Below are 27,880 nucleotides of genomic sequence, written 5' to 3' on the forward strand. Positions count from 1 at the left end.
ATGTGGTGGGTTTCTTCTGTAAGCGTTCCAACTTTTCCTACAATATCATCAGATTGGAAGGGTTCTGCAGATTCATGGAAAGAGATAGGTTCTGATTGCCATTCCTTCTGGAACTTTTTCTCGAGATCTGATTCCATAGGAATTACTTGTGTGCCGCTACTAATAAGCACCTTTTCATTAGAATCAGTTGGTAATCTAGCGCAAATGTTTAGTTGGTGAGACGCATATTTTGACACAGATATATCTTCACTTCTATGCTCATCAGATCTAAGCAATCTGATGCCTGCCTTAATTACCTCACACAGATCCTCATCAGCCCATGCTATGTCACCTGAAGAGATAATACTGGCCAGGTGAATTACTGATGTCTGAATACCCGTAGTACTTAAACGTCTAGGACTTTCTTCACGAAAATCTATTGAAGAATGACTTTGTTTTGCTTTGATAAAGTATTGCTGATCATAGAACGGATCTGTTTGCACACCCAATTCACAAACAATCAAATCCTCCTCTTCTGTGAATTCCTCCGTAATTTTTATTTGACTATAAACTTTTTTACTTTTCTTCTCCGTTATCTCCAAGATACGTTCTTCGATTACGTCGATAGGTTCACTAACTTCTTCCATTCGAGATTCTGTGTACAAATCTTGTTCAACTTGAGTCCATGCTTCTGCAATTTGATCTTTTATGAGTCTTCTTTGATAAATTTCAAAAATATCCTCTTTTAATTTGTCATGTCTTTCAGTCTGCATAGAAATTCCGTAATGATCCGTTTGGGACGCTGTTGGTATATGTGTAGGACAGAATTGACACTGGACTTCACATACTTGTCCTAGTCTTGAGCGCATCAAATATGCTTCATAAGTGTAACTTGATCCACTAAGCGGGGATTCAGATCTTGATATTTCGGATTCAGACGTTGAACTATGTGAAAATGAATCGAATACAATTTGAATGCCAACATCTGCTGCTGTAACGGGCTCTTCCATGGCCATAGAGGCCTGCTCACGTACCGACCCAAACTCACGACGGCTTTGATAATAATCAAAGACAGAATGCGTTGGGGGACATTTTTCCCAAACTTCAGTTACACCACTTTCATGAAGCAAGCGCTTCATGTATCGCGAATATGATGTGCCTGACACAGTTTGTTCACTGTCATCATGTCCACTCGATTCTTCTAGTATTATATTTTCATTTTCTATATGATGCTCAACAATATAGTCTGTAGAAATGTCTTTTACGTAGAATTCTTTTGAGTGTCCTTTATAAACTGAGCCAGTCAGGTTGACTTGAACTTCTGCATCAGTCACAAGCATGGCACTGCATGGTGCAGAATAGTAATAACGTTCAATTAAACGTTCTCTGATGTCTGTAGAACTTACGTTTTGAAGTAAGACGGCAACATTTGACTCTATATCGTCAGTCATGGTTTCAGCATCTAGATTATCGATAATGATCTCTTTTTGAATTTTATCAGAGGTCATGGGTTGGGTTTGACAGCAAGCATTTTCTTGAGCAGGCTCATAAATATACTGGACTGAAAAGTTTTTCCTGTTGACGGTAGGCAATTGGCTAACAGGTAGCGAAGGAGAGCGTTCTCTTTGAGAATCAGGCCTATAAATATTTGACTCTTCAGTTTGCACACAACTATTCACCAAACAACGGTGTAATTCTTTCAAATTATCGTCAACTAACTCCCATTCAAGGTCTCCAGAGTCAAGAGGGACATCTTCGTCCTGAATTGTTGAAGACAAATAATCAGGATCAACAAGGAAGAATCCAGATGCGTCAATTAAGTTCGGACTTTTCAGATCACGGGGAACAGGATTTAATGGCTCAGTTACAGTTCCTATAGAGGAGCAACCAAAGACCATTATACAACAAGAATCAACAAGTGGAGATGATAAGGATTCAGGCAGATCAAAATTCACAAAATTATCAACAATCGGATATCTTATAATCGACGAAAAATTACATTGAGACCAACAATCACAGAGAGAAGGCGTAGCAGAAACAGAGATATCGAAGAGAGAGGACGGCATTGAATCAAAAACACCTTGAGTAGAAATCGGTGAAACGTTCCCCGTTTTAATCATCACACAAGTAGAAGTGTCCACAACACACACACTTTCCTTCACCGTCTGCACACAGGCTTCCAATGTTTGGATGCGTTTCGGTGGTTCGTGGACCGGAACAACTGGTGTCTCTGGTTTCACTGGTGCATGGATCTCACTCCAAGAATCCACCATGCACAATTGGACAGGTTTGGCTTGTGACGTCGCATCGGTGCGTTTCAACGACAAATGGGCAGCACCGTCGAGTAGAGATTTGTGTGGCTCAGTCTGTGCACCCACGTCGGACGAGGAGACTGGTACTGTGTCGATTTGTTGGTCGACTGTGGAACGTTTCACGAACTGTGTGGCTTCAACTAGTGATGTTTTGCGAACAGGTTCAGGTGTGGGTAACTCCAATGAGGCGGTCTCGGTGACGAGAGGTGCTTCGACTTGAACGGTGGGTTTAGAGACAATCACATGCTCACTGGATTCCGTGACGTGTGTGGTAACGGAGGTCGCCTGTGTGGCAGTGTCAGTCAGTTGGCGTGGTGGTGGCTGTTTGACAGGCGGTTCTGCGTAGGAGGTACTCACTGACATCATATGATCAGGTTTCACTGTCTTCATTTCTCTGTGATCCACACTGGTCACAACTGGTCGTTCGGTTTGAGTCACCTGTACTTCTCGTTCTGCTACTCCCACTGCTTCCGTCAGTGTGTGGCTGCTGGTCTGTTGCACCTGGTAGCCAGAGCTCATGACACGCGTGGCCACACGCATTCCGAACTGCATTCCAACGTCCTGAGTGACTGGCTTCTCGACCTTCATGGCCATGGATAGTGTTGACTCGACGTAGGGTGCCGGTGTCACATGTGTCACTAATTCACTGGTTGTCTGACAGAGACTTGAGAACTTACTGGTCTGCATAGCGACATTCGACGTCTTCACAGTCACAGGAACCGGTTCGATCTTAGGCTGAACGGTCTGACAAGCCATCTCTTCGGTATTCACGTACCGATGTCCACAGCTGGTACACAGACTCCTCTCGACCATTTTCGGTTCTAACTTGTGTGTGGTCAGACTGACGACCGGTGTGCTCACCCTATCCACTTGCACTTCAGCATTCACACTCGGTCTCTTCACGAAAGCTGCAGCCGAATCAAGCACACTTTCCGGCGACTTCATTAACACACTGGTCGCACTATCCACAACACACACACTTTCCTTCACCGTCTGCACACAGGCTTCCAATGTTTGGATGCGTTTCGGTGGTTCGTGGACCGGAACAACTGGTGTCTCTGGTTTCACTGGTGCATGGATCTCACTCCAAGAATCCACCATGCACAATTGGACAGGTTTGGCTTGTGACGTCGCATCGGTGCGTTTCAACGACAAATGGGCAGCACCGTCGAGTAGAGATTTGTGTGGCTCAGTCTGTGCACCCACGTCGGACGAGGAGACTGGTACTGTGTCGATTTGTTGGTCGACTGTGGAACGTTTCACGAACTGTGTGGCTTCCACTAGTGATGTTTTGCGAACAGGTTCAGGTGTGGGTAACTCCAATGAGGCGGTCTCGGTGACGAGAGGTGCTTCGACTTGAACGGTGGGTTTAGAGACAATCACATGCTCACTGGATTCCGTGACGTGTGTGGTAACGGAGGTCACCTGTGTGGCAGTGTCAGTCAGTTGGCGTGGTGGTGGCTGTTTGACAGGCGGTTCTGCGTAGGAGGTACTCACTGACATCATATGATCAGGTTTCACTGTCTTCATTTCTCTGTGATCCACACTGGTCACAACTGGTCGTTCGGTTTGAGTCACCTGTACTTCTCGTTCTGCTACTCCCACTGCTTCCGTCAGTGTGTGGCTGCTGGTCTGTTGCACCTGGTAGCCAGAGCTCATGACACGCGTGGCCACACGCATTCCGAACTGCATTCCAACGTCCTGAGTGACTGGCTTCTCGACCTTCATGGCCATGGATAGTGTTGACTCGACGTAGGGTGCCGGTGTCACATGTGTCACTAATTCACTGGTTGTCTGACAGAGACTTGAGAACTTACTGGTCTGCATAGCGACATTCGACGTCTTCACAGTCACAGGAACCGGTTCGATCTTAGGCTGAACGGTCTGACAAGCCATCTCTTCGGTATTCACGTACCGATGTCCACAGCTGGTACACAGACTCCTCTCGACCATTTTCGGTTCTAACTTGTGTGTGGTCAGACTGACGACCGGTGTGCTCACCCTATCCACTTGCACTTCAGCATTCACACTCGGTCTCTTCACGAAAGCTGCAGCCGAATCAAGCACACTTTCCGGCGACTTCATTAACACACTGGTCGCACTATCCACAACACACACACTTTCCTTCACCGTCTGCACACAGGCTTCCAATGTTTGGATGCGTTTCGGTGGTTCGTGGACCGGAACAACTGGTGTCTCTGGTTTCACTGGTGCATGGATCTCACTCCAAGAATCCACCATGCACAATTGGACAGGTTTGGCTTGTGACGTCGCATCGGTGCGTTTCAACGACAAATGGGCAGCACCGTCGAGTAGAGATTTGTGTGGCTCAGTCTGTGCACCCACGTCGGACGAGGAGACTGGTACTGTGTCGATTTGTTGGTCGACTGTGGAACGTTTCACGAACTGTGTGGCTTCCACTAGTGATGTTTTGCGAACGGGTTCAGGTGTGGGTAACTCCAATGAGGCGGTCTCGGTGACGAGAGGTGCTTCGACTTGAACGGTGGGTTTAGAGACAATCACATGCTCACTGGATTCCGTGACGTGTGTGGTAACGGAGGTCGCCTGTGTGGCAGTGTCAGTCAGTTGGCGTGGTGGTGGCTGTTTGACAGGCGGTTCTGCGTAGGAGGTACTCACTGACATCATATGATCAGGTTTCACTGTCTTCATTTCTCTGTGATCCACACTGGTCACAACTGGTCGTTCGGTTTGAGTCACCTGTACTTCTCGTTCTGCTACTCCCACTGCTTCCGTCAGTGTGTGGCTGCTGGTCTGTTGCACCTGGTAGCCAGAGCTCATGACACGCGTGGCCACACGCATTCCGAACTGCATTCCAACGTCCTGAGTGACTGGCTTCTCGACCTTCATGGCCATGGATAGTGTTGACTCGACGTAGGGTGCCGGTGTCACATGTGTCACTAATTCACTGGTTGTCTGACAGAGACTTGAGAACTTACTGGTCTGCATAGCGACATTCGACGTCTTCACAGTCACAGGAACCGGTTCGATCTTAGGCTGAACGGTCTGACAAGCCATCTCTTCGGTATTCACGTACCGATGTCCACAGCTGGTACACAGACTCCTCTCGACCATTTTCGGTTCTAACTTGTGTGTGGTCAGACTGACGACCGGTGTGCTCACCCTATCCACTTGCACTTCAGCATTCACACTCGGTCTCTTCACGAAAGCTGCAGCCGAATCAAGCACACTTTCCGGCGACTTCATTAACACACTGGTCGCACTATCCACAACACACACACTTTCCTTCACCGTCTGCACACAGGCTTCCAATGTTTGGATGCGTTTCGGTGGTTCGTGGACCGGAACAACTGGTGTCTCTGGTTTCACTGGTGCATGGATCTCACTCCAAGAATCCACCATGCACAATTGGACAGGTTTGGCTTGTGACGTCGCATCGGTGCGTTTCAACGACAAATGGGCAGCACCGTCGAGTAGAGATTTGTGTGGCTCAGTCTGTGCACCCACGTCGGACGAGGAGACTGGTACTGTGTCGATTTGTTGGTCGACTGTGGAACGCTTCACGAACTGTGTGGCTTCCACTAGTGATGTTTTGCGAACAGGTTCAGGTGTGGGTAACTCCAATGAGGCGGTCTCGGTGACGAGAGGTGCTTCGACTTGAACGGTGGGTTTAGAGACAATCACATGCTCACTGGATTCCGTGACGTGTGTGGTAACGGAGGTCACCTGTGTGGCAGTGTCAGTCAGTTGGCGTGGTGGTGGCTGTTTGACAGGCGGTTCTGCGTAGGAGGTACTCACTGACATCATATGATCAGGTTTCACTGTCTTCATTTCTCTGTGATCCACACTGGTCACAACTGGTCGTTCGGTTTGAGTCACCTGTACTTCTCGTTCTGCTACTCCCACTGCTTCCGTCAGTGTGTGGCTGCTGGTCTGTTGCACCTGGTAGCCAGAGCTCATGACACGCGTGGCCACACGCATTCCGAACTGCATTCCAACGTCCTGAGTGACTGGCTTCTCGACCTTCATGGCCATGGATAGTGTTGACTCGACGTAGGGTGCCGGTGTCACATGTGTCACTAATTCACTGGTTGTCTGACAGAGACTTGAGAACTTACTGGTCTGCATAGCGACATTCGACGTCTTCACAGTCACAGGAACCGGTTCGATCTTAGGCTGAACGGTCTGACAAGCCATCTCTTCGGTATTCACGTACCGATGTCCACAGCTGGTACACAGACTCCTCTCGACCATTTTCGGTTCTAACTTGTGTGTGGTCAGACTGACGACCGGTGTGCTCACCCTATCCACTTGCACTTCAGCATTCACACTCGGTCTCTTCACGAAAGCTGCAGCCGAATCAAGCACACTTTCCGGCGACTTCATTAACACACTGGTCGCACTATCCACAACACACACACTTTCCTTCACCGTCTGCACACAGGCTTCCAATGTTTGGATGCGTTTCGGTGGTTCGTGGACCGGAACAACTGGTGTCTCTGGTTTCACTGGTGCATGGATCTCACTCCAAGAATCCACCATGCACAATTGGACAGGTTTGGCTTGTGACGTCGCATCGGTGCGTTTCAACGACAAATGGGCAGCACCGTCGAGTAGAGATTTGTGTGGCTCAGTCTGTGCACCCACGTCGGACGAGGAGACTGGTACTGTGTCGATTTGTTGGTCGACTGTGGAACGTTTCACGAACTGTGTGGCTTCCACTAGTGATGTTTTGCGAACAGGTTCAGGTGTGGGTAACTCCAATGAGGCGGTCTCGGTGACGAGAGGTGCTTCGACTTGAACGGTGGGTTTAGAGACAATCACATGCTCACTGGATTCCGTGACGTGTGTGGTAACGGAGGTCACCTGTGTGGCAGTGTCAGTCAGTTGGCGTGGTGGTGGCTGTTTGACAGGCGGTTCTGCGTAGGAGGTACTCACTGACATCATATGATCAGGTTTCACTGTCTTCATTTCTCTGTGATCCACACTGGTCACAACTGGTCGTTCGGTTTGAGTCACCTGTACTTCTCGTTCTGCTACTCCCACTGCTTCCGTCAGTGTGTGGCTGCTGGTCTGTTGCACCTGGTAGCCAGAGCTCATGACACGCGTGGCCACACGCATTCCGAACTGCATTCCAACGTCCTGAGTGACTGGCTTCTCGACCTTCATGGCCATGGATAGTGTTGACTCGACGTAGGGTGCCGGTGTCACATGTGTCACTAATTCACTGGTTGTCTGACAGAGACTTGAGAACTTACTGGTCTGCATAGCGACATTCGACGTCTTCACAGTCACAGGAACCGGTTCGATCTTAGGCTGAACGGTCTGACAAGCCATCTCTTCGGTATTCACGTACCGATGTCCACAGCTGGTACACAGACTCCTCTCGACCATTTTCGGTTCTAACTTGTGTGTGGTCAGACTGACGACCGGTGTGCTCACCCTATCCACTTGCACTTCAGCATTCACACTCGGTCTCTTCACGAAAGCTGCAGCCGAATCAAGCACACTTTCCGGCGACTTCATTAACACACTGGTCGCACTATCCACAACACACACACTTTCCTTCACCGTCTGCACACAGGCTTCCAATGTTTGGATGCGTTTCGGTGGTTCGTGGACCGGAACAACTGGTGTCTCTGGTTTCACTGGTGCATGGATCTCACTCCAAGAATCCACCATGCACAATTGGACAGGTTTGGCTTGTGACGTCGCATCGGTGCGTTTCAACGACAAATGGGCAGCACCGTCGAGTAGAGATTTGTGTGGCTCAGTCTGTGCACCCACGTCGGACGAGGAGACTGGTACTGTGTCGATTTGTTGGTCGACTGTGGAACGTTTCACGAACTGTGTGGCTTCCACTAGTGATGTTTTGCGAACAGGTTCAGGTGTGGGTAACTCCAATGAGGCGGTCTCGGTGACGAGAGGTGCTTCGACTTGAACGGTGGGTTTAGAGACAATCACATGCTCACTGGATTCCGTGACGTGTGTGGTAACGGAGGTCGCCTGTGTGGCAGTGTCAGTCAGTTGGCGTGGTGGTGGCTGTTTGACAGGCGGTTCTGCGTAGGAGGTACTCACTGACATCATATGATCAGGTTTCACTGTCTTCATTTCTCTGTGATCCACACTGGTCACAACTGGTCGTTCGGTTTGAGTCACCTGTACTTCTCGTTCTGCTACTCCCACTGCTTCCGTCAGTGTGTGGCTGCTGGTCTGTTGCACCTGGTAGCCAGAGCTCATGACACGCGTGGCCACACGCATTCCGAACTGCATTCCAACGTCCTGAGTGACTGGCTTCTCGACCTTCATGGCCATGGATAGTGTTGACTCGACGTAGGGTGCCGGTGTCACATGTGTCACTAATTCACTGGTTGTCTGACAGAGACTTGAGAACTTACTGGTCTGCATAGCGACATTCGACGTCTTCACAGTCACAGGAACCGGTTCGATCTTAGGCTGAACGGTCTGACAAGCCATCTCTTCGGTATTCACGTACCGATGTCCACAGCTGGTACACAGACTCCTCTCGACCATTTTCGGTTCTAACTTGTGTGTGGTCAGACTGACGACCGGTGTGCTCACCCTATCCACTTGCACTTCAGCATTCACACTCGGTCTCTTCACGAAAGCTGCAGCCGAATCAAGCACACTTTCCGGCGACTTCATTAACACACTGGTCGCACTATCCACAACACACACACTTTCCTTCACCGTCTGCACACAGGCTTCCAATGTTTGGATGCGTTTCGGTGGTTCGTGGACCGGAACAACTGGTGTCTCTGGTTTCACTGGTGCATGGATCTCACTCCAAGAATCCACCATGCACAATTGGACAGGTTTGGCTTGTGACGTCGCATCGGTGCGTTTCAACGACAAATGGGCAGCACCGTCGAGTAGAGATTTGTGTGGCTCAGTCTGTGCACCCACGTCGGACGAGGAGACTGGTACTGTGTCGATTTGTTGGTCGACTGTGGAACGTTTCACGAACTGTGTGGCTTCAACTAGTGATGTTTTGCGAACAGGTTCAGGTGTGGGTAACTCCAATGAGGCGGTCTCGGTGACGAGAGGTGCTTCGACTTGAACGGTGGGTTTAGAGACAATCACATGCTCACTGGATTCCGTGACGTGTGTGGTAACGGAGGTCGCCTGTGTGGCAGTGTCAGTCAGTTGGCGTGGTGGTGGCTGTTTGACAGGCGGTTCTGCGTAGGAGGTACTCACTGACATCATATGATCAGGTTTCACTGTCTTCATTTCTCTGTGATCCACACTGGTCACAACTGGTCGTTCGGTTTGAGTCACCTGTACTTCTCGTTCTGCTACTCCCACTGCTTCCGTCAGTGTGTGGCTGCTGGTCTGTTGCACCTGGTAGCCAGAGCTCATGACACGCGTGGCCACACGCATTCCGAACTGCATTCCAACGTCCTGAGTGACTGGCTTCTCGACCTTCATGGCCATGGATAGTGTTGACTCGACGTAGGGTGCCGGTGTCACATGTGTCACTAATTCACTGGTTGTCTGACAGAGACTTGAGAACTTACTGGTCTGCATAGCGACATTCGACGTCTTCACAGTCACAGGAACCGGTTCGATCTTAGGCTGAACGGTCTGACAAGCCATCTCTTCGGTATTCACGTACCGATGTCCACAGCTGGTACACAGACTCCTCTCGACCATTTTCGGTTCTAACTTGTGTGTGGTCAGACTGACGACCGGTGTGCTCACCCTATCCACTTGCACTTCAGCATTCACACTCGGTCTCTTCACGAAAGCTGCAGCCGAATCAAGCACACTTTCCGGCGACTTCATTAACACACTGGTCGCACTATCCACAACACACACACTTTCCTTCACCGTCTGCACACAGGCTTCCAATGTTTGGATGCGTTTCGGTGGTTCGTGGACCGGAACAACTGGTGTCTCTGGTTTCACTGGTGCATGGATCTCACTCCAAGAATCCACCATGCACAATTGGACAGGTTTGGCTTGTGACGTCGCATCGGTGCGTTTCAACGACAAATGGGCAGCACCGTCGAGTAGAGATTTGTGTGGCTCAGTCTGTGCACCCACGTCGGACGAGGAGACTGGTACTGTGTCGATTTGTTGGTCGACTGTGGAACGTTTCACGAACTGTGTGGCTTCAACTAGTGATGTTTTGCGAACAGGTTCAGGTGTGGGTAACTCCAATGAGGCGGTCTCGGTGACGAGAGGTGCTTCGACTTGAACGGTGGGTTTAGAGACAATCACATGCTCACTGGATTCCGTGACGTGTGTGGTAACGGAGGTCGCCTGTGTGGCAGTGTCAGTCAGTTGGCGTGGTGGTGGCTGTTTGACAGGCGGTTCTGCGTAGGAGGTACTCACTGACATCATATGATCAGGTTTCACTGTCTTCATTTCTCTGTGATCCACACTGGTCACAACTGGTCGTTCGGTTTGAGTCACCTGTACTTCTCGTTCTGCTACTCCCACTGCTTCCGTCAGTGTGTGGCTGCTGGTCTGTTGCACCTGGTAGCCAGAGCTCATGACACGCGTGGCCACACGCATTCCGAACTGCATTCCAACGTCCTGAGTGACTGGCTTCTCGACCTTCATGGCCATGGATAGTGTTGACTCGACGTAGGGTGCCGGTGTCACATGTGTCACTAATTCACTGGTTGTCTGACAGAGACTTGAGAACTTACTGGTCTGCATAGCGACATTCGACGTCTTCACAGTCACAGGAACCGGTTCGATCTTAGGCTGAACGGTCTGACAAGCCATCTCTTCGGTATTCACGTACCGATGTCCACAGCTGGTACACAGACTCCTCTCGACCATTTTCGGTTCTAACTTGTGTGTGGTCAGACTGACGACCGGTGTGCTCACCCTATCCACTTGCACTTCAGCATTCACACTCGGTCTCTTCACGAAAGCTGCAGCCGAATCAAGCACACTTTCCGGCGACTTCATTAACACACTGGTCGCACTATCCACAACACACACACTTCCCTTCACCGTCTGCACACAGGCTTCCAATGTTTGGATGCGTTTCGGTGGTTCGTGGACCGGAACAACTGGTGTCTCTGGTTTCACTGGTGCATGGATCTCACTCCAAGAATCCACCATGCACAATTGGACAGGTTTGGCTTGTGACGTCGCATCGGTGCGTTTCAACGACAAATGGGCAGCACCGTCGAGTAGAGATTTGTGTGGCTCAGTCTGTGCACCCACGTCGGACGAGGAGACTGGTACTGTGTCGATTTGTTGGTCGACTGTGGAACGTTTCACGAACTGTGTGGCTTCAACTAGTGATGTTTTGCGAACAGGTTCAGGTGTGGGTAACTCCAATGAGGCGGTCTCGGTGACGAGAGGTGCTTCGACTTGAACGGTGGGTTTAGAGACAATCACATGCTCACTGGATTCCGTGACGTGTGTGGTAACGGAGGTCGCCTGTGTGGCAGTGTCAGTCAGTTGGCGTGGTGGTGGCTGTTTGACAGGCGGTTCTGCGTAGGAGGTACTCACTGACATCATATGATCAGGTTTCACTGTCTTCATTTCTCTGTGATCCACACTGGTCACAACTGGTCGTTCGGTTTGAGTCACCTGTACTTCTCGTTCTGCTACTCCCACTGCTTCCGTCAGTGTGTGGCTGCTGGTCTGTTGCACCTGGTAGCCAGAGCTCATGACACGCGTGGCCACACGCATTCCGAACTGCATTCCAACGTCCTGAGTGACTGGCTTCTCGACCTTCATGGCCATGGATAGTGTTGACTCGACGTAGGGTGCCGGTGTCACATGTGTCACTAATTCACTGGTTGTCTGACAGAGACTTGAGAACTTACTGGTCTGCATAGCGACATTCGACGTCTTCACAGTCACAGGAACCGGTTCGATCTTAGGCTGAACGGTCTGACAAGCCATCTCTTCGGTATTCACGTACCGATGTCCACAGCTGGTACACAGACTCCTCTCGACCATTTTCGGTTCTAACTTGTGTGTGGTCAGACTGACGACCGGTGTGCTCACCCTATCCACTTGCACTTCAGCATTCACACTCGGTCTCTTCACGAAAGCTGCAGCCGAATCAAGCACACTTTCCGGCGACTTCATTAACACACTGGTCGCACTATCCACAACACACACACTTTCCTTCACCGTCTGCACACAGGCTTCCAATGTTTGGATGCGTTTCGGTGGTTCGTGGACCGGAACAACTGGTGTCTCTGGTTTCACTGGTGCATGGATCTCACTCCAAGAATCCACCATGCACAATTGGACAGGTTTGGCTTGTGACGTCGCATCGGTGCGTTTCAACGACAAATGGGCAGCACCGTCGAGTAGAGATTTGTGTGGCTCAGTCTGTGCACCCACGTCGGACGAGGAGACTGGTACTGTGTCGATTTGTTGGTCGACTGTGGAACGTTTCACGAACTGTGTGGCTTCAACTAGTGATGTTTTGCGAACAGGTTCAGGTGTGGGTAACTCCAATGAGGCGGTCTCGGTGACGAGAGGTGCTTCGACTTGAACGGTGGGTTTAGAGACAATCACATGCTCACTGGATTCCGTGACGTGTGTGGTAACGGAGGTCGCCTGTGTGGCAGTGTCAGTCAGTTGGCGTGGTGGTGGCTGTTTGACAGGCGGTTCTGCGTAGGAGGTACTCACTGACATCATATGATCAGGTTTCACTGTCTTCATTTCTCTGTGATCCACACTGGTCACAACTGGTCGTTCGGTTTGAGTCACCTGTACTTCTCGTTCTGCTACTCCCACTGCTTCCGTCAGTGTGTGGCTGCTGGTCTGTTGCACCTGGTAGCCAGAGCTCATGACACGCGTGGCCACACGCATTCCGAACTGCATTCCAACGTCCTGAGTGACTGGCTTCTCGACCTTCATGGCCATGGATAGTGTTGACTCGACGTAGGGTGCCGGTGTCACATGTGTCACTAATTCACTGGTTGTCTGACAGAGACTTGAGAACTTACTGGTCTGCATAGCGACATTCGACGTCTTCACAGTCACAGGAACCGGTTCGATCTTAGGCTGAACGGTCTGACAAGCCATCTCTTCGGTATTCACGTACCGATGTCCACAGCTGGTACACAGACTCCTCTCGACCATTTTCGGTTCTAACTTGTGTGTGGTCAGACTGACGACCGGTGTGCTCACCCTATCCACTTGCACTTCAGCATTCACACTCGGTCTCTTCACGAAAGCTGCAGCCGAATCAAGCACACTTTCCGGCGACTTCATTAACACACTGGTCGCACTATCCACAACACACACACTTTCCTTCACCGTCTGCACACAGGCTTCCAATGTTTGGATGCGTTTCGGTGGTTCGTGGACCGGAACAACTGGTGTCTCTGGTTTCACTGGTGCATGGATCTCACTCCAAGAATCCACCATGCACAATTGGACAGGTTTGGCTTGTGACGTCGCATCGGTGCGTTTCAACGACAAATGGGCAGCACCGTCGAGTAGAGATTTGTGTGGCTCAGTCTGTGCACCCACGTCGGACGAGGAGACTGGTACTGTGTCGATTTGTTGGTCGACTGTGGAACGCTTCACGAACTGTGTGGCTTCAACTAGTGATGTTTTGCGAACAGGTTCAGGTGTGGGTAACTCCAATGAGGCGGTCTCGGTGACGAGAGGTGCTTCGACTTGAACGGTGGGTTTAGAGACAATCACATGCTCACTGGATTCCGTGACGTGTGTGGTAACGGAGGTCGCCTGTGTGGCAGTGTCAGTCAGTTGGCGTGGTGGTGGCTGTTTGACAGGCGGTTCTGCGTAGGAGGTACTCACTGACATCATATGATCAGGTTTCACTGTCTTCATTTCTCTGTGATCCACACTGGTCACAACTGGTCGTTCGGTTTGAGTCACCTGTACTTCTCGTTCTGCTACTCCCACTGCTTCCGTCAGTGTGTGGCTGCTGGTCTGTTGCACCTGGTAGCCAGAGCTCATGACACGCGTGGCCACACGCATTCCGAACTGCATTCCAACGTCCTGAGTGACTGGCTTCTCGACCTTCATGGCCATGGATAGTGTTGACTCGACGTAGGGTGCCGGTGTCACATGTGTCACTAATTCACTGGTTGTCTGACAGAGACTTGAGAACTTACTGGTCTGCATAGCGACATTCGACGTCTTCACAGTCACAGGAACCGGTTCGATCTTAGGCTGAACGGTCTGACAAGCCATCTCTTCGGTATTCACGTACCGATGTCCACAGCTGGTACACAGACTCCTCTCGACCATTTTCGGTTCTAACTTGTGTGTGGTCAGACTGACGACCGGTGTGCTCACCCTATCCACTTGCACTTCAGCATTCACACTCGGTCTCTTCACGAAAGCTGCAGCCGAATCAAGCACACTTTCCGGCGACTTCATTAACACACTGGTCGCACTATCCACAACACACACACTTTCCTTCACCGTCTGCACACAGGCTTCCAATGTTTGGATGCGTTTCGGTGGTTCGTGGACCGGAACAACTGGTGTCTCTGGTTTCACTGGTGCATGGATCTCACTCCAAGAATCCACCATGCACAATTGGACAGGTTTGGCTTGTGACGTCGCATCGGTGCGTTTCAACGACAAATGGGCAGCACCGTCGAGTAGAGATTTGTGTGGCTCAGTCTGTGCACCCACGTCGGACGAGGAGACTGGTACTGTGTCGATTTGTTGGTCGACTGTGGAACGTTTCACGAACTGTGTGGCTTCAACTAGTGATGTTTTGCGAACAGGTTCAGGTGTGGGTAACTCCAATGAGGCGGTCTCGGTGACGAGAGGTGCTTCGACTTGAACGGTGGGTTTAGAGACAATCACATGCTCACTGGATTCCGTGACGTGTGTGGTAACGGAGGTCGCCTGTGTGGCAGTGTCAGTCAGTTGGTGTGGTGGTGGCTGTTTGACAGGCGGTTCTGCGTAGGAGGTACTCACTGACATCATATGATCAGGTTTCACTGTCTTCATTTCTCTGTGATCCACACTGGTCACAACTGGTCGTTCGGTTTGAGTCACCTGTACTTCTCGTTCTGCTACTCCCACTGCTTCCGTCAGTGTGTGGCTGCTGGTCTGTTGCACCTGGTAGCCAGAGCTCATGACACGCGTGGCCACACGCATTCCGAACTGCATTCCAACGTCCTGAGTGACTGGCTTCTCGACCTTCATGGCCATGGATAGTGTTGACTCGACGTAGGGTGCCGGTGTCACATGTGTCACTAATTCACTGGTTGTCTGACAGAGACTTGAGAACTTACTGGTCTGCATAGCGACATTCGACGTCTTCACAGTCACAGGAACCGGTTCGATCTTAGGCTGAACGGTCTGACAAGCCATCTCTTCGGTATTCACGTACCGATGTCCACAGCTGGTACACAGACTCCTCTCGACCATTTTCGGTTCTAACTTGTGTGTGGTCAGACTGACGACCGGTGTGCTCACCCTATCCACTTGCACTTCAGCATTCACACTCGGTCTCTTCACGAAAGCTGCAGCCGAATCAAGCACACTTTCCGGCGACTTCATTAACACACTGGTCGCACTATCCACAACACACACACTTTCCTTCACCGTCTGCACACAGGCTTCCAATGTTTGGATGCGTTTCGGTGGTTCGTGGACCGGAACAACTGGTGTCTCTGGTTTCACTGGTGCATGGATCTCACTCCAAGAATCCACCATGCACAATTGGACAGGTTTGGCTTGTGACGTCGCATCGGTGCGTTTCAACGACAAATGGGCAGCACCGTCGAGTAGAGATTTGTGTGGCTCAGTCTGTGCACCCACGTCGGACGAGGAGACTGGTACTGTGTCGATTTGTTGGTCGACTGTGGAACGTCTCACGAACTGTGTGGCTTCCACTAGTGATGTTTTGCGAACAGGTTCAGGTGTGGGTAACTCCAATGAGGCGGTCTCGGTGACGAGAGGTGCTTCGACTTGAACGGTGGGTTTAGAGACAATCACATGCTCACTGGATTCCGTGACGTGTGTGGTAACGGAGGTCGCCTGTGTGGCAGTGTCAGTCAGTTGGCGTGGTGGTGGCTGTTTGACAGGCGGTTCTGCGTAGGAGGTACTCACTGACATCATATGATCAGGTTTCACTGTCTTCATTTCTCTGTGATCCACACTGGTCACAACTGGTCGTTCGGTTTGAGTCACCTGTACTTCTCGTTCTGCTACTCCCACTGCTTCCGTCAGTGTGTGGCTGCTGGTCTGTTGCACCTGGTAGCCAGAGCTCATGACACGCGTGGCCACACGCATTCCGAACTGCATTCCAACGTCCTGAGTGACTGGCTTCTCGACCTTCATGGCCATGGATAGTGTTGACTCGACGTAGGGTGCCGGTGTCACATGTGTCACTAATTCACTGGTTGTCTGACAGAGACTTGAGAACTTACTGGTCTGCATAGCGACATTCGACGTCTTCACAGTCACAGGAACCGGTTCGATCTTAGGCTGAACGGTCTGACAAGCCATCTCTTCGGTATTCACGTACCGATGTCCACAGCTGGTACACAGACTCCTCTCGACCATTTTCGGTTCTAACTTGTGTGTGGTCAGACTGACGACCGGTGTGCTCACCCTATCCACTTGCACTTCAGCATTCACACTCGGTCTCTTCACGAAAGCTGCAGCCGAATCAAGCACACTTTCCGGCGACTTCATTAACACACTGGTCGCACTATCCACAACACACACACTTTCCTTCACCGTCTGCACACAGGCTTCCAATGTTTGGATGCGTTTCGGTGGTTCGTGGACCGGAACAACTGGTGTCTCTGGTTTCACTGGTGCATGGATCTCACTCCAAGAATCCACCATGCACAATTGGACAGGTTTGGCTTGTGACGTCGCATCGGTGCGTTTCAACGACAAATGGGCAGCACCGTCGAGTAGAGATTTGTGTGGCTCAGTCTGTGCACCCACGTCGGACGAGGAGACTGGTACTGTGTCGATTTGTTGGTCGACTGTGGAACGTTTCACGAACTGTGTGGCTTCAACTAGTGATGTTTTGCGAACAGGTTCAGGTGTGGGTAACTCCAATGAGGCGGTCTCGGTGACGAGAGGTGCTTCGACTTGAACGGTGGGTTTAGAGACAATCACATGCTCACTGGATTCCGTGACGTGTGTGGTAACGGAGGTCGCCTGTGTGGCAGTGTCAGTCAGTTGGCGTGGTGGTGGCTGTTTGACAGGCGGTTCTGCGTAGGAGGTACTCACTGACATCATATGATCAGGTTTCACTGTCTTCATTTCTCTGTGATCCACACTGGTCACAACTGGTCGTTCGGTTTGAGTCACCTGTACTTCTCGTTCTGCTACTCCCACTGCTTCCGTCAGTGTGTGGCTGCTGGTCTGTTGCACCTGGTAGCCAGAGCTCATGACACGCGTGGCCACACGCATTCCGAACTGCATTCCAACGTCCTGAGTGACTGGCTTCTCGACCTTCATGGCCATGGATAGTGTTGACTCGACGTAGGGTGCCGGTGTCACATGTGTCACTGATTCACTGGTTGTCTGACAGAGACTTGAGAACTTACTGGTCTGCATAGCGACATTCGACGTCTTCACAGTCACAGGAACCGGTTCGATCTTAGGCTGAACGGTCTGACAAGCCATCTCTTCGGTATTCACGTACCGATGTCCACAGCTGGTACACAGACTCCTCTCGACCATTTTCGGTTCTAACTTGTGTGTGGTCAGACTGACGACCGGTGTGCTCACCCTATCCACTTGCACTTCAGCATTCACACTCGGTCTCTTCACGAAAGCTGCAGCCGAATCAAGCACACTTTCCGGCGACTTCATTAACACACTGGTCGCACTATCCACAACACACACACTTTCCTTCACCGTCTGCACACAGGCTTCCAATGTTTGGATGCGTTTCGGTGGTTCGTGGACCGGAACAACTGGTGTCTCTGGTTTCACTGGTGCATGGATCTCACTCCAAGAATCCACCATGCACAATTGGACAGGTTTGGCTTGTGACGTCGCATCGGTGCGTTTCAACGACAAATGGGCAGCACCGTCGAGTAGAGATTTGTGTGGCTCAGTCTGTGCACCCACGTCGGACGAGGAGACTGGTACTGTGTCGATTTGTTGGTCGACTGTGGAACGTTTCACGAACTGTGTGGCTTCAACTAGTGATGTTTTGCGAACAGGTTCAGGTGTGGGTAACTCCAATGAGGCGGTCTCGGTGACGAGAGGTGCTTCGACTTGAACGGTGGGTTTAGAGACAATCACATGCTCACTGGATTCCGTGACGTGTGTGGTAACGGAGGTCGCCTGTGTGGCAGTGTCAGTCAGTTGGCGTGGTGGTGGCTGTTTGACAGGCGGTTCTGCGTAGGAGGTACTCACTGACATCATATGATCAGGTTTCACTGTCTTCATTTCTCTGTGATCCACACTGGTCACAACTGGTCGTTCGGTTTGAGTCACCTGTACTTCTCGTTCTGCTACTCCCACTGCTTCCGTCAGTGTGTGGCTGCTGGTCTGTTGCACCTGGTAGCCAGAGCTCATGACACGCGTGGCCACACGCATTCCGAACTGCATTCCAACGTCCTGAGTGACTGGCTTCTCGACCTTCATGGCCATGGATAGTGTTGACTCGACGTAGGGTGCCGGTGTCACATGTGTCACTAATTCACTGGTTGTCTGACAGAGACTTGAGAACTTACTGGTCTGCATAGCGACATTCGACGTCTTCACAGTCACAGGAACCGGTTCGATCTTAGGCTGAACGGTCTGACAAGCCATCTCTTCGGTATTCACGTACCGATGTCCACAGCTGGTACACAGACTCCTCTCGACCATTTTCGGTTCTAACTTGTGTGTGGTCAGACTGACGACCGGTGTGCTCACCCTATCCACTTGCACTTCAGCATTCACACTCGGTCTCTTCACGAAAGCTGCAGCCGAATCAAGCACACTTTCCGGCGACTTCATTAACACACTGGTCGCACTATCCACAACACACACACTTTCCTTCACCGTCTGCACACAGGCTTCCAATGTTTGGATGCGTTTCGGTGGTTCGTGGACCGGAACAACTGGTGTCTCTGGTTTCACTGGTGCATGGATCTCACTCCAAGAATCCACCATGCACAATTGGACAGGTTTGGCTTGTGACGTCGCATCGGTGCGTTTCAACGACAAATGGGCAGCACCGTCGAGTAGAGATTTGTGTGGCTCAGTCTGTGCACCCACGTCGGACGAGGAGACTGGTACTGTGTCGATTTGTTGGTCGACTGTGGAACGTTTCACGAACTGTGTGGCTTCAACTAGTGATGTTTTGCGAACAGGTTCAGGTGTGGGTAACTCCAATGAGGCGGTCTCGGTGACGAGAGGTGCTTCGACTTGAACGGTGGGTTTAGAGACAATCACATGCTCACTGGATTCCGTGACGTGTGTGGTAACGGAGGTCGCCTGTGTGGCAGTGTCAGTCAGTTGGCGTGGTGGTGGCTGTTTGACAGGCGGTTCTGCGTAGGAGGTACTCACTGACATCATATGATCAGGTTTCACTGTCTTCATTTCTCTGTGATCCACACTGGTCACAACTGGTCGTTCGGTTTGAGTCACCTGTACTTCTCGTTCTGCTACTCCCACTGCTTCCGTCAGTGTGTGGCTGCTGGTCTGTTGCACCTGGTAGCCAGAGCTCATGACACGCGTGGCCACACGCATTCCGAACTGCATTCCAACGTCCTGAGTGACTGGCTTCTCGACCTTCATGGCCATGGATAGTGTTGACTCGACGTAGGGTGCCGGTGTCACATGTGTCACTAATTCACTGGTTGTCTGACAGAGACTTGAGAACTTACTGGTCTGCATAGCGACATTCGACGTCTTCACAGTCACAGGAACCGGTTCGATCTTAGGCTGAACGGTCTGACAAGCCATCTCTTCGGTATTCACGTACCGATGTCCACAGCTCGTACACAGACTCCTCTCGACCATTTTCGGTTCTAACTTGTGTGTGGTCAGACTGACGACCGGTGTGCTCACCCTATCCACTTGCACTTCAGCATTCACACTCGGTCTCTTCACGAAAGCTGCAGCCGAATCAAGCACACTTTCCGGCGACTTCATTAACACACTGGTCGCACTATCCACAACACACACACTTTCCTTCACCGTCTGCACACAGGCTTCCAATGTTTGGATGCGTTTCGGTGGTTCGTGGACCGGAACAACTGGTGTCTCTGGTTTCACTGGTGCATGGATCTCACTCCAAGAATCCACCATGCACAATTGGACAGGTTTGGCTTGTGACGTCGCATCGGTGCGTTTCAACGACAAATGGGCAGCACCGTCGAGTAGAGATTTGTGTGGCTCAGTCTGTGCACCCACGTCGGACGAGGAGACTGGTACTGTGTCGATTTGTTGGTCGACTGTGGAACGTTTCACGAACTGTGTGGCTTCAACTAGTGATGTTTTGCGAACAGGTTCAGGTGTGGGTAACTCCAATGAGGCGGTCTCGGTGACGAGAGGTGCTTCGACTTGAACGGTGGGTTTAGAGACAATCACATGCTCACTGGATTCCGTGACGTGTGTGGTAACGGAGGTCGCCTGTGTGGCAGTGTCAGTCAGTTGGCGTGGTGGTGGCTGTTTGACAGGCGGTTCTGCGTAGGAGGTACTCACTGACATCATATGATCAGGTTTCACTGTCTTCATTTCTCTGTGATCCACACTGGTCACAACTGGTCGTTCGGTTTGAGTCACCTGTACTTCTCGTTCTGCTACTCCCACTGCTTCCGTCAGTGTGTGGCTGCTGGTCTGTTGCACCTGGTAGCCAGAGCTCATGACACGCGTGGCCACACGCATTCCGAACTGCATTCCAACGTCCTGAGTGACTGGCTTCTCGACCTTCATGGCCATGGATAGTGTTGACTCGACGTAGGGTGCCGGTGTCACATGTGTCACTAATTCACTGGTTGTCTGACAGAGACTTGAGAACTTACTGGTCTGCATAGCGACATTCGACGTCTTCACAGTCACAGGAACCGGTTCGATCTTAGGCTGAACGGTCTGACAAGCCATCTCTTCGGTATTCACGTACCGATGTCCACAGCTGGTACACAGACTCCTCTCGACCATTTTCGGTTCTAACTTGTGTGTGGTCAGACTGACGACCGGTGTGCTCACCCTATCCACTTGCACTTCAGCATTCACACTCGGTCTCTTCACGAAAGCTGCAGCCGAATCAAGCACACTTTCCGGCGACTTCATTAACACACTGGTCGCACTATCCACAACACACACACTTTCCTTCACCGTCTGCACACAGGCTTCCAATGTTTGGATGCGTTTCGGTGGTTCGTGGACCGGAACAACTGGTGTCTCTGGTTTCACTGGTGCATGGATCTCACTCCAAGAATCCACCATGCACAATTGGACAGGTTTGGCTTGTGACGTCGCATCGGTGCGTTTCAACGACAAATGGGCAGCACCGTCGAGTAGAGATTTGTGTGGCTCAGTCTGTGCACCCACGTCGGACGAGGAGACTGGTACTGTGTCGATTTGTTGGTCGACTGTGGAACGTTTCACGAACTGTGTGGCTTCAACTAGTGATGTTTTGCGAACAGGTTCAGGTGTGGGTAACTCCAATGAGGCGGTCTCGGTGACGAGAGGTGCTTCGACTTGAACGGTGGGTTTAGAGACAATCACATGCTCACTGGATTCCGTGACGTGTGTGGTAACGGAGGTCGCCTGTGTGGCAGTGTCAGTCAGTTGGCGTGGTGGTGGCTGTTTGACAGGCGGTTCTGCGTAGGAGGTACTCACTGACATCATATGATCAGGTTTCACTGTCTTCATTTCTCTGTGATCCACACTGGTCACAACTGGTCGTTCGGTTTGAGTCACCTGTACTTCTCGTTCTGCTACTCCCACTGCTTCCGTCAGTGTGTGGCTGCTGGTCTGTTGCACCTGGTAGCCAGAGCTCATGACACGCGTGGCCACACGCATTCCGAACTGCATTCCAACGTCCTGAGTGACTGGCTTCTCGACCTTCATGGCCATGGATAGTGTTGACTCGACGTAGGGTGCCGGGGTCACATGTGTCACTAATTCACTGGTTGTCTGACAGAGACTTGAGAACTTACTGGTCTGCATAGCGACATTCGACGTCTTCACAGTCACAGGAACCGGTTCGATCTTAGGCTGAACGGTCTGACAAGCCATCTCTTCGGTATTCACGTACCGATGTCCACAGCTGGTACACAGACTCCTCTCGACCATTTTCGGTTCTAACTTGTGTGTGGTCAGACTGACGACCGGTGTGCTCACCCTATCCACTTGCACTTCAGCATTCACACTCGGTCTCTTCACGAAAGCTGCAGCCGAATCAAGCACACTTTCCGGCGACTTCATTAACACACTGGTCGCACTATCCACAACACACACACTTTCCTTCACCGTCTGCACACAGGCTTCCAATGTTTGGATGCGTTTCGGTGGTTCGTGGACCGGAACAACTGGTGTCTCTGGTTTCACTGGTGCATGGATCTCACTCCAAGAATCCACCATGCACAATTGGACAGGTTTGGCTTGTGACGTCGCATCGGTGCGTTTCAACGACAAATGGGCAGCACCGTCGAGTAGAGATTTGTGTGGCTCAGTCTGTGCACCCACGTCGGACGAGGAGACTGGTACTGTGTCGATTTGTTGGTCGACTGTGGAACGTTTCACGAACTGTGTGGCTTCAACTAGTGATGTTTTGCGAACAGGTTCAGGTGTGGGTAACTCCAATGAGGCGGTCTCGGTGACGAGAGGTGCTTCGACTTGAACGGTGGGTTTAGAGACAATCACATGCTCACTGGATTCCGTGACGTGTGTGGTAACGGAGGTCGCCTGTGTGGCAGTGTCAGTCAGTTGGCGTGGTGGTGGCTGTTTGACAGGCGGTTCTGCGTAGGAGGTACTCACTGACATCATATGATCAGGTTTCACTGTCTTCATTTCTCTGTGATCCACACTGGTCACAACTGGTCGTTCGGTTTGAGTCACCTGTACTTCTCGTTCTGCTACTCCCACTGCTTCCGTCAGTGTGTGGCTGCTGGTCTGTTGCACCTGGTAGCCAGAGCTCATGACACGCGTGGCCACACGCATTCCGAACTGCATTCCAACGTCCTGAGTGACTGGCTTCTCGACCTTCATGGCCATGGATAGTGTTGACTCGACGTAGGGTGCCGGTGTCACATGTGTCACTAATTCACTGGTTGTCTGACAGAGACTTGAGAACTTACTGGTCTGCATAGCGACATTCGACGTCTTCACAGTCACAGGAACCGGTTCGATCTTAGGCTGAACGGTCTGACAAGCCATCTCTTCGGTATTCACGTACCGATGTCCACAGCTGGTACACAGACTCCTCTCGACCATTTTCGGTTCTAACTTGTGTGTGGTCAGACTGACGACCGGTGTGCTCACCCTATCCACTTGCACTTCAGCATTCACACTCGGTCTCTTCACGAAAGCTGCAGCCGAATCAAGCACACTTTCCGGCGACTTCATTAACACACTGGTCGCACTATCCACAACACACACACTTTCCTTCACCGTCTGCACACAGGCTTCCAATGTTTGGATGCGTTTCGGTGGTTCGTGGACCGGAACAACTGGTGTCTCTGGTTTCACTGGTGCATGGATCTCACTCCAAGAATCCACCATGCACAATTGGACAGGTTTGGCTTGTGACGTCGCATCGGTGCGTTTCAACGACAAATGGGCAGCACCGTCGAGTAGAGATTTGTGTGGCTCAGTCTGTGCACCCACGTCGGACGAGGAGACTGGTACTGTGTCGATTTGTTGGTCGACTGTGGAACGTTTCACGAACTGTGTGGCTTCAACTAGTGATGTTTTGCGAACAGGTTCAGGTGTGGGTAACTCCAATGAGGCGGTCTCGGTGACGAGAGGTGCTTCGACTTGAACGGTGGGTTTAGAGACAATCACATGCTCACTGGATTCCGTGACGTGTGTGGTAACGGAGGTCGCCTGTGTGGTAGTGTCAGTCAGTTGGCGTGGTGGTGGCTGTTTGACAGGCGGTTCTGCGTAGGAGGTACTCACTGACATCATATGATCAGGTTTCACTGTCTTCATTTCTCTGTGATCCACACTGGTCACAACTGGTCGTTCGGTTTGAGTCACCTGTACTTCTCGTTCTGCTACTCCCACTGCTTCCGTCAGTGTGTGGCTGCTGGTCTGTTGCACCTGGTAGCCAGAGCTCATGACACGCGTGGCCACACGCATTCCGAACTGCATTCCAACGTCCTGAGTGACTGGCTTCTCGACCTTCATGGCCATGGATAGTGTTGACTCGACGTAGGGTGCCGGTGTCACATGTGTCACTAATTCACTGGTTGTCTGACAGAGACTTGAGAACTTACTGGTCTGCATAGCGACATTCGACGTCTTCACAGTCACAGGAACCGGTTCGATCTTAGGCTGAACGGTCTGACAAGCCATCTCTTCGGTATTCACGTACCGATGTCCACAGCTGGTACACAGACTCCTCTCGACCATTTTCGGTTCTAACTTGTGTGTGGTCAGACTGACGACCGGTGTGCTCACCCTATCCACTTGCACTTCAGCATTCACACTCGGTCTCTTCACGAAAGCTGCAGCCGAATCAAGCACACTTTCCGGCGACTTCATTAACACACTGGTCGCACTATCCACAACACACACACTTTCCTTCACCGTCTGCACACAGGCTTCCAATGTTTGGATGCGTTTCGGTGGTTCGTGGACCGGAACAACTGGTGTCTCTGGTTTCACTGGTGCATGGATCTCACTCCAAGAATCCACCATGCACAATTGGACAGGTTTGGCTTGTGACGTCGCATCGGTGCGTTTCAACGACAAATGGGCAGCACCGTCGAGTAGAGATTTGTGTGGCTCAGTCTGTGCACCCACGTCGGACGAGGAGACTGGTACTGTGTCGATTTGTTGGTCGACTGTGGAACGTTTCACGAACTGTGTGGCTTCAACTAGTGATGTTTTGCGAACAGGTTCAGGTGTGGGTAACTCCAATGAGGCGGTCTCGGTGACGAGAGGTGCTTCGACTTGAACGGTGGGTTTAGAGACAATCACATGCTCACTGGATTCCGTGACGTGTGTGGTAACGGAGGTCGCCTGTGTGGCAGTGTCAGTCAGTTGGCGTGGTGGTGGCTGTTTGACAGGCGGTTCTGCGTAGGAGGTACTCACTGACATCATATGATCAGGTTTCACTGTCTTCATTTCTCTGTGATCCACACTGGTCACAACTGGTCGTTCGGTTTGAGTCACCTGTACTTCTCGTTCTGCTACTCCCACTGCTTCCGTCAGTGTGTGGCTGCTGGTCTGTTGCACCTGGTAGCCAGAGCTCATGACACGCGTGGCCACACGCATTCCGAACTGCATTCCAACGTCCTGAGTGACTGGCTTCTCGACCTTCATGGCCATGGATAGTGTTGACTCGACGTAGGGTGCCGGTGTCACATGTGTCACTAATTCACTGGTTGTCTGACAGAGACTTGAGAACTTACTGGTCTGCATAGCGACATTCGACGTCTTCACAGTCACAGGAACCGGTTCGATCTTAGGCTGAACGGTCTGACAAGCCATCTCTTCGGTATTCACGTACCGATGTCCACAGCTGGTACACAGACTCCTCTCGACCATTTTCGGTTCTAACTTGTGTGTGGTCAGACTGACGACCGGTGTGCTCACCCTATCCACTTGCACTTCAGCATTCACACTCGGTCTCTTCACGAAAGCTGCAGCCGAATCAAGCACACTTTCCGGCGACTTCATTAACACACTGGTCGCACTATCCACAACACACACACTTTCCTTCACCGTCTGCACACAGGCTTCCAATGTTTGGATGCGTTTCGGTGGTTCGTGGACCGGAACAACTGGTGTCTCTGGTTTCACTGGTGCATGGATCTCACTCCAAGAATCCACCATGCACAATTGGACAGGTTTGGCTTGTGACGTCGCATCGGTGCGTTTCAACGACAAATGGGCAGCACCGTCGAGTAGAGATTTGTGTGGCTCAGTCTGTGCACCCACGTCGGACGAGGAGACTGGTACTGTGTCGATTTGTTGGTCGACTGTGGAACGTTTCACGAACTGTGTGGCTTCCACTAGTGATGTTTTGCGAACAGGTTCAGGTGTGGGTAACTCCAATGAGGCGGTCTCGGTGACGAGAGGTGCTTCGACTTGAACGGTGGGTTTAGAGACAATCACATGCTCACTGGATTCCGTGACGTGTGTGGTAACGGAGGTCGCCTGTGTGGCAGTGTCAGTCAGTTGGCGTGGTGGTGGCTGTTTGACAGGCGGTTCTGCGTAGGAGGTACTCACTGACATCATATGATCAGGTTTCACTGTCTTCATTTCTCTGTGATCCACACTGGTCACAACTGGTCGTTCGGTTTGAGTCACCTGTACTTCTCGTTCTGCTACTCCCACTGCTTCCGTCAGTGTGTGGCTGCTGGTCTGTTGCACCTGGTAGCCAGAGCTCATGACACGCGTGGCCACACGCATTCCGAACTGCATTCCAACGTCCTGAGTGACTGGCTTCTCGACCTTCATGGCCATGGATAGTGTTGACTCGACGTAGGGTGCCGGTGTCACATGTGTCACTAATTCACTGGTTGTCTGACAGAGACTTGAGAACTTACTGGTCTGCATAGCGACATTCGACGTCTTCACAGTCACAGGAACCGGTTCGATCTTAGGCTGAACGGTCTGACAAGCCATCTCTTCGGTATTCACGTACCGATGTCCACAGCTGGTACACAGACTCCTCTCGACCATTTTCGGTTCTAACTTGTGTGTGGTCAGACTGACGACCGGTGTGCTCACCCTATCCACTTGCACTTCAGCATTCACACTCGGTCTCTTCACGAAAGCTGCAGCCGAATCAAGCACACTTTCCGGCGACTTCATTAACACACTGGTCGCACTATCCACAACACACACACTTTCCTTCACCGTCTGCACACAGGCTTCCAATGTTTGGATGCGTTTCGGTGGTTCGTGGACCGGAACAACTGGTGTCTCTGGTTTCACTGGTGCATGGATCTCACTCCAAGAATCCACCATGCACAATTGGACAGGTTTGGCTTGTGACGTCGCATCGGTGCGTTTCAACGACAAATGGGCAGCACCGTCGAGTAGAGATTTGTGTGGCTCAGTCTGTGCACCCACGTCGGACGAGGAGACTGGTACTGTGTCGATTTGTTGGTCGACTGTGGAACGTTTCACGAACTGTGTGGCTTCCACTAGTGATGTTTTGCGAACAGGTTCAGGTGTGGGTAACTCCAATGAGGCGGTCTCGGTGACGAGAGGTGCTTCGACTTGAACGGTGGGTTTAGAGACAATCACATGCTCACTGGATTCCGTGACGTGTGTGGTAACGGAGGTCGCCTGTGTGGCAGTGTCAGTCAGTTGGCGTGGTGGTGGCTGTTTGACAGGCGGTTCTGCGTAGGAGGTACTCACTGACATCATATGATCAGGTTTCACTGTCTTCATTTCTCTGTGATCCACACTGGTCACAACTGGTCGTTCGGTTTGAGTCACCTGTACTTCTCGTTCTGCTACTCCCACTGCTTCCGTCAGTGTGTGGCTGCTGGTCTGTTGCACCTGGTAGC

The 27,880-nt window shown here is 51.3% G+C and overlaps 1 protein-coding gene across 1 annotated transcript in view; it reads right to left on the bottom strand.

Moving 5' to 3' along the window:
• The window catches only part of MUC22 (Muc22p), a gene marked incomplete at its 3' end in the record, with an annotated part of 85,551 nt that overhangs the window by 4,497 nt on the left and 53,174 nt on the right, over positions 1–27,880 (bottom strand). The window contains exon 13 of the mRNA XM_035732314.2: positions 1–27,880. This exon is cut by the window's right edge and continues 9,674 nt beyond it. Coding sequence (XP_035587622.2) covers positions 1–27,880 — 27,880 coding nt within the window.

This window comes from Schistosoma haematobium, chromosome 2 (genome assembly GCF_000699445.3).
Source record: "Schistosoma haematobium chromosome 2, whole genome shotgun sequence".
NCBI lineage: Eukaryota > Metazoa > Platyhelminthes > Trematoda > Strigeidida > Schistosomatidae > Schistosoma > Schistosoma haematobium.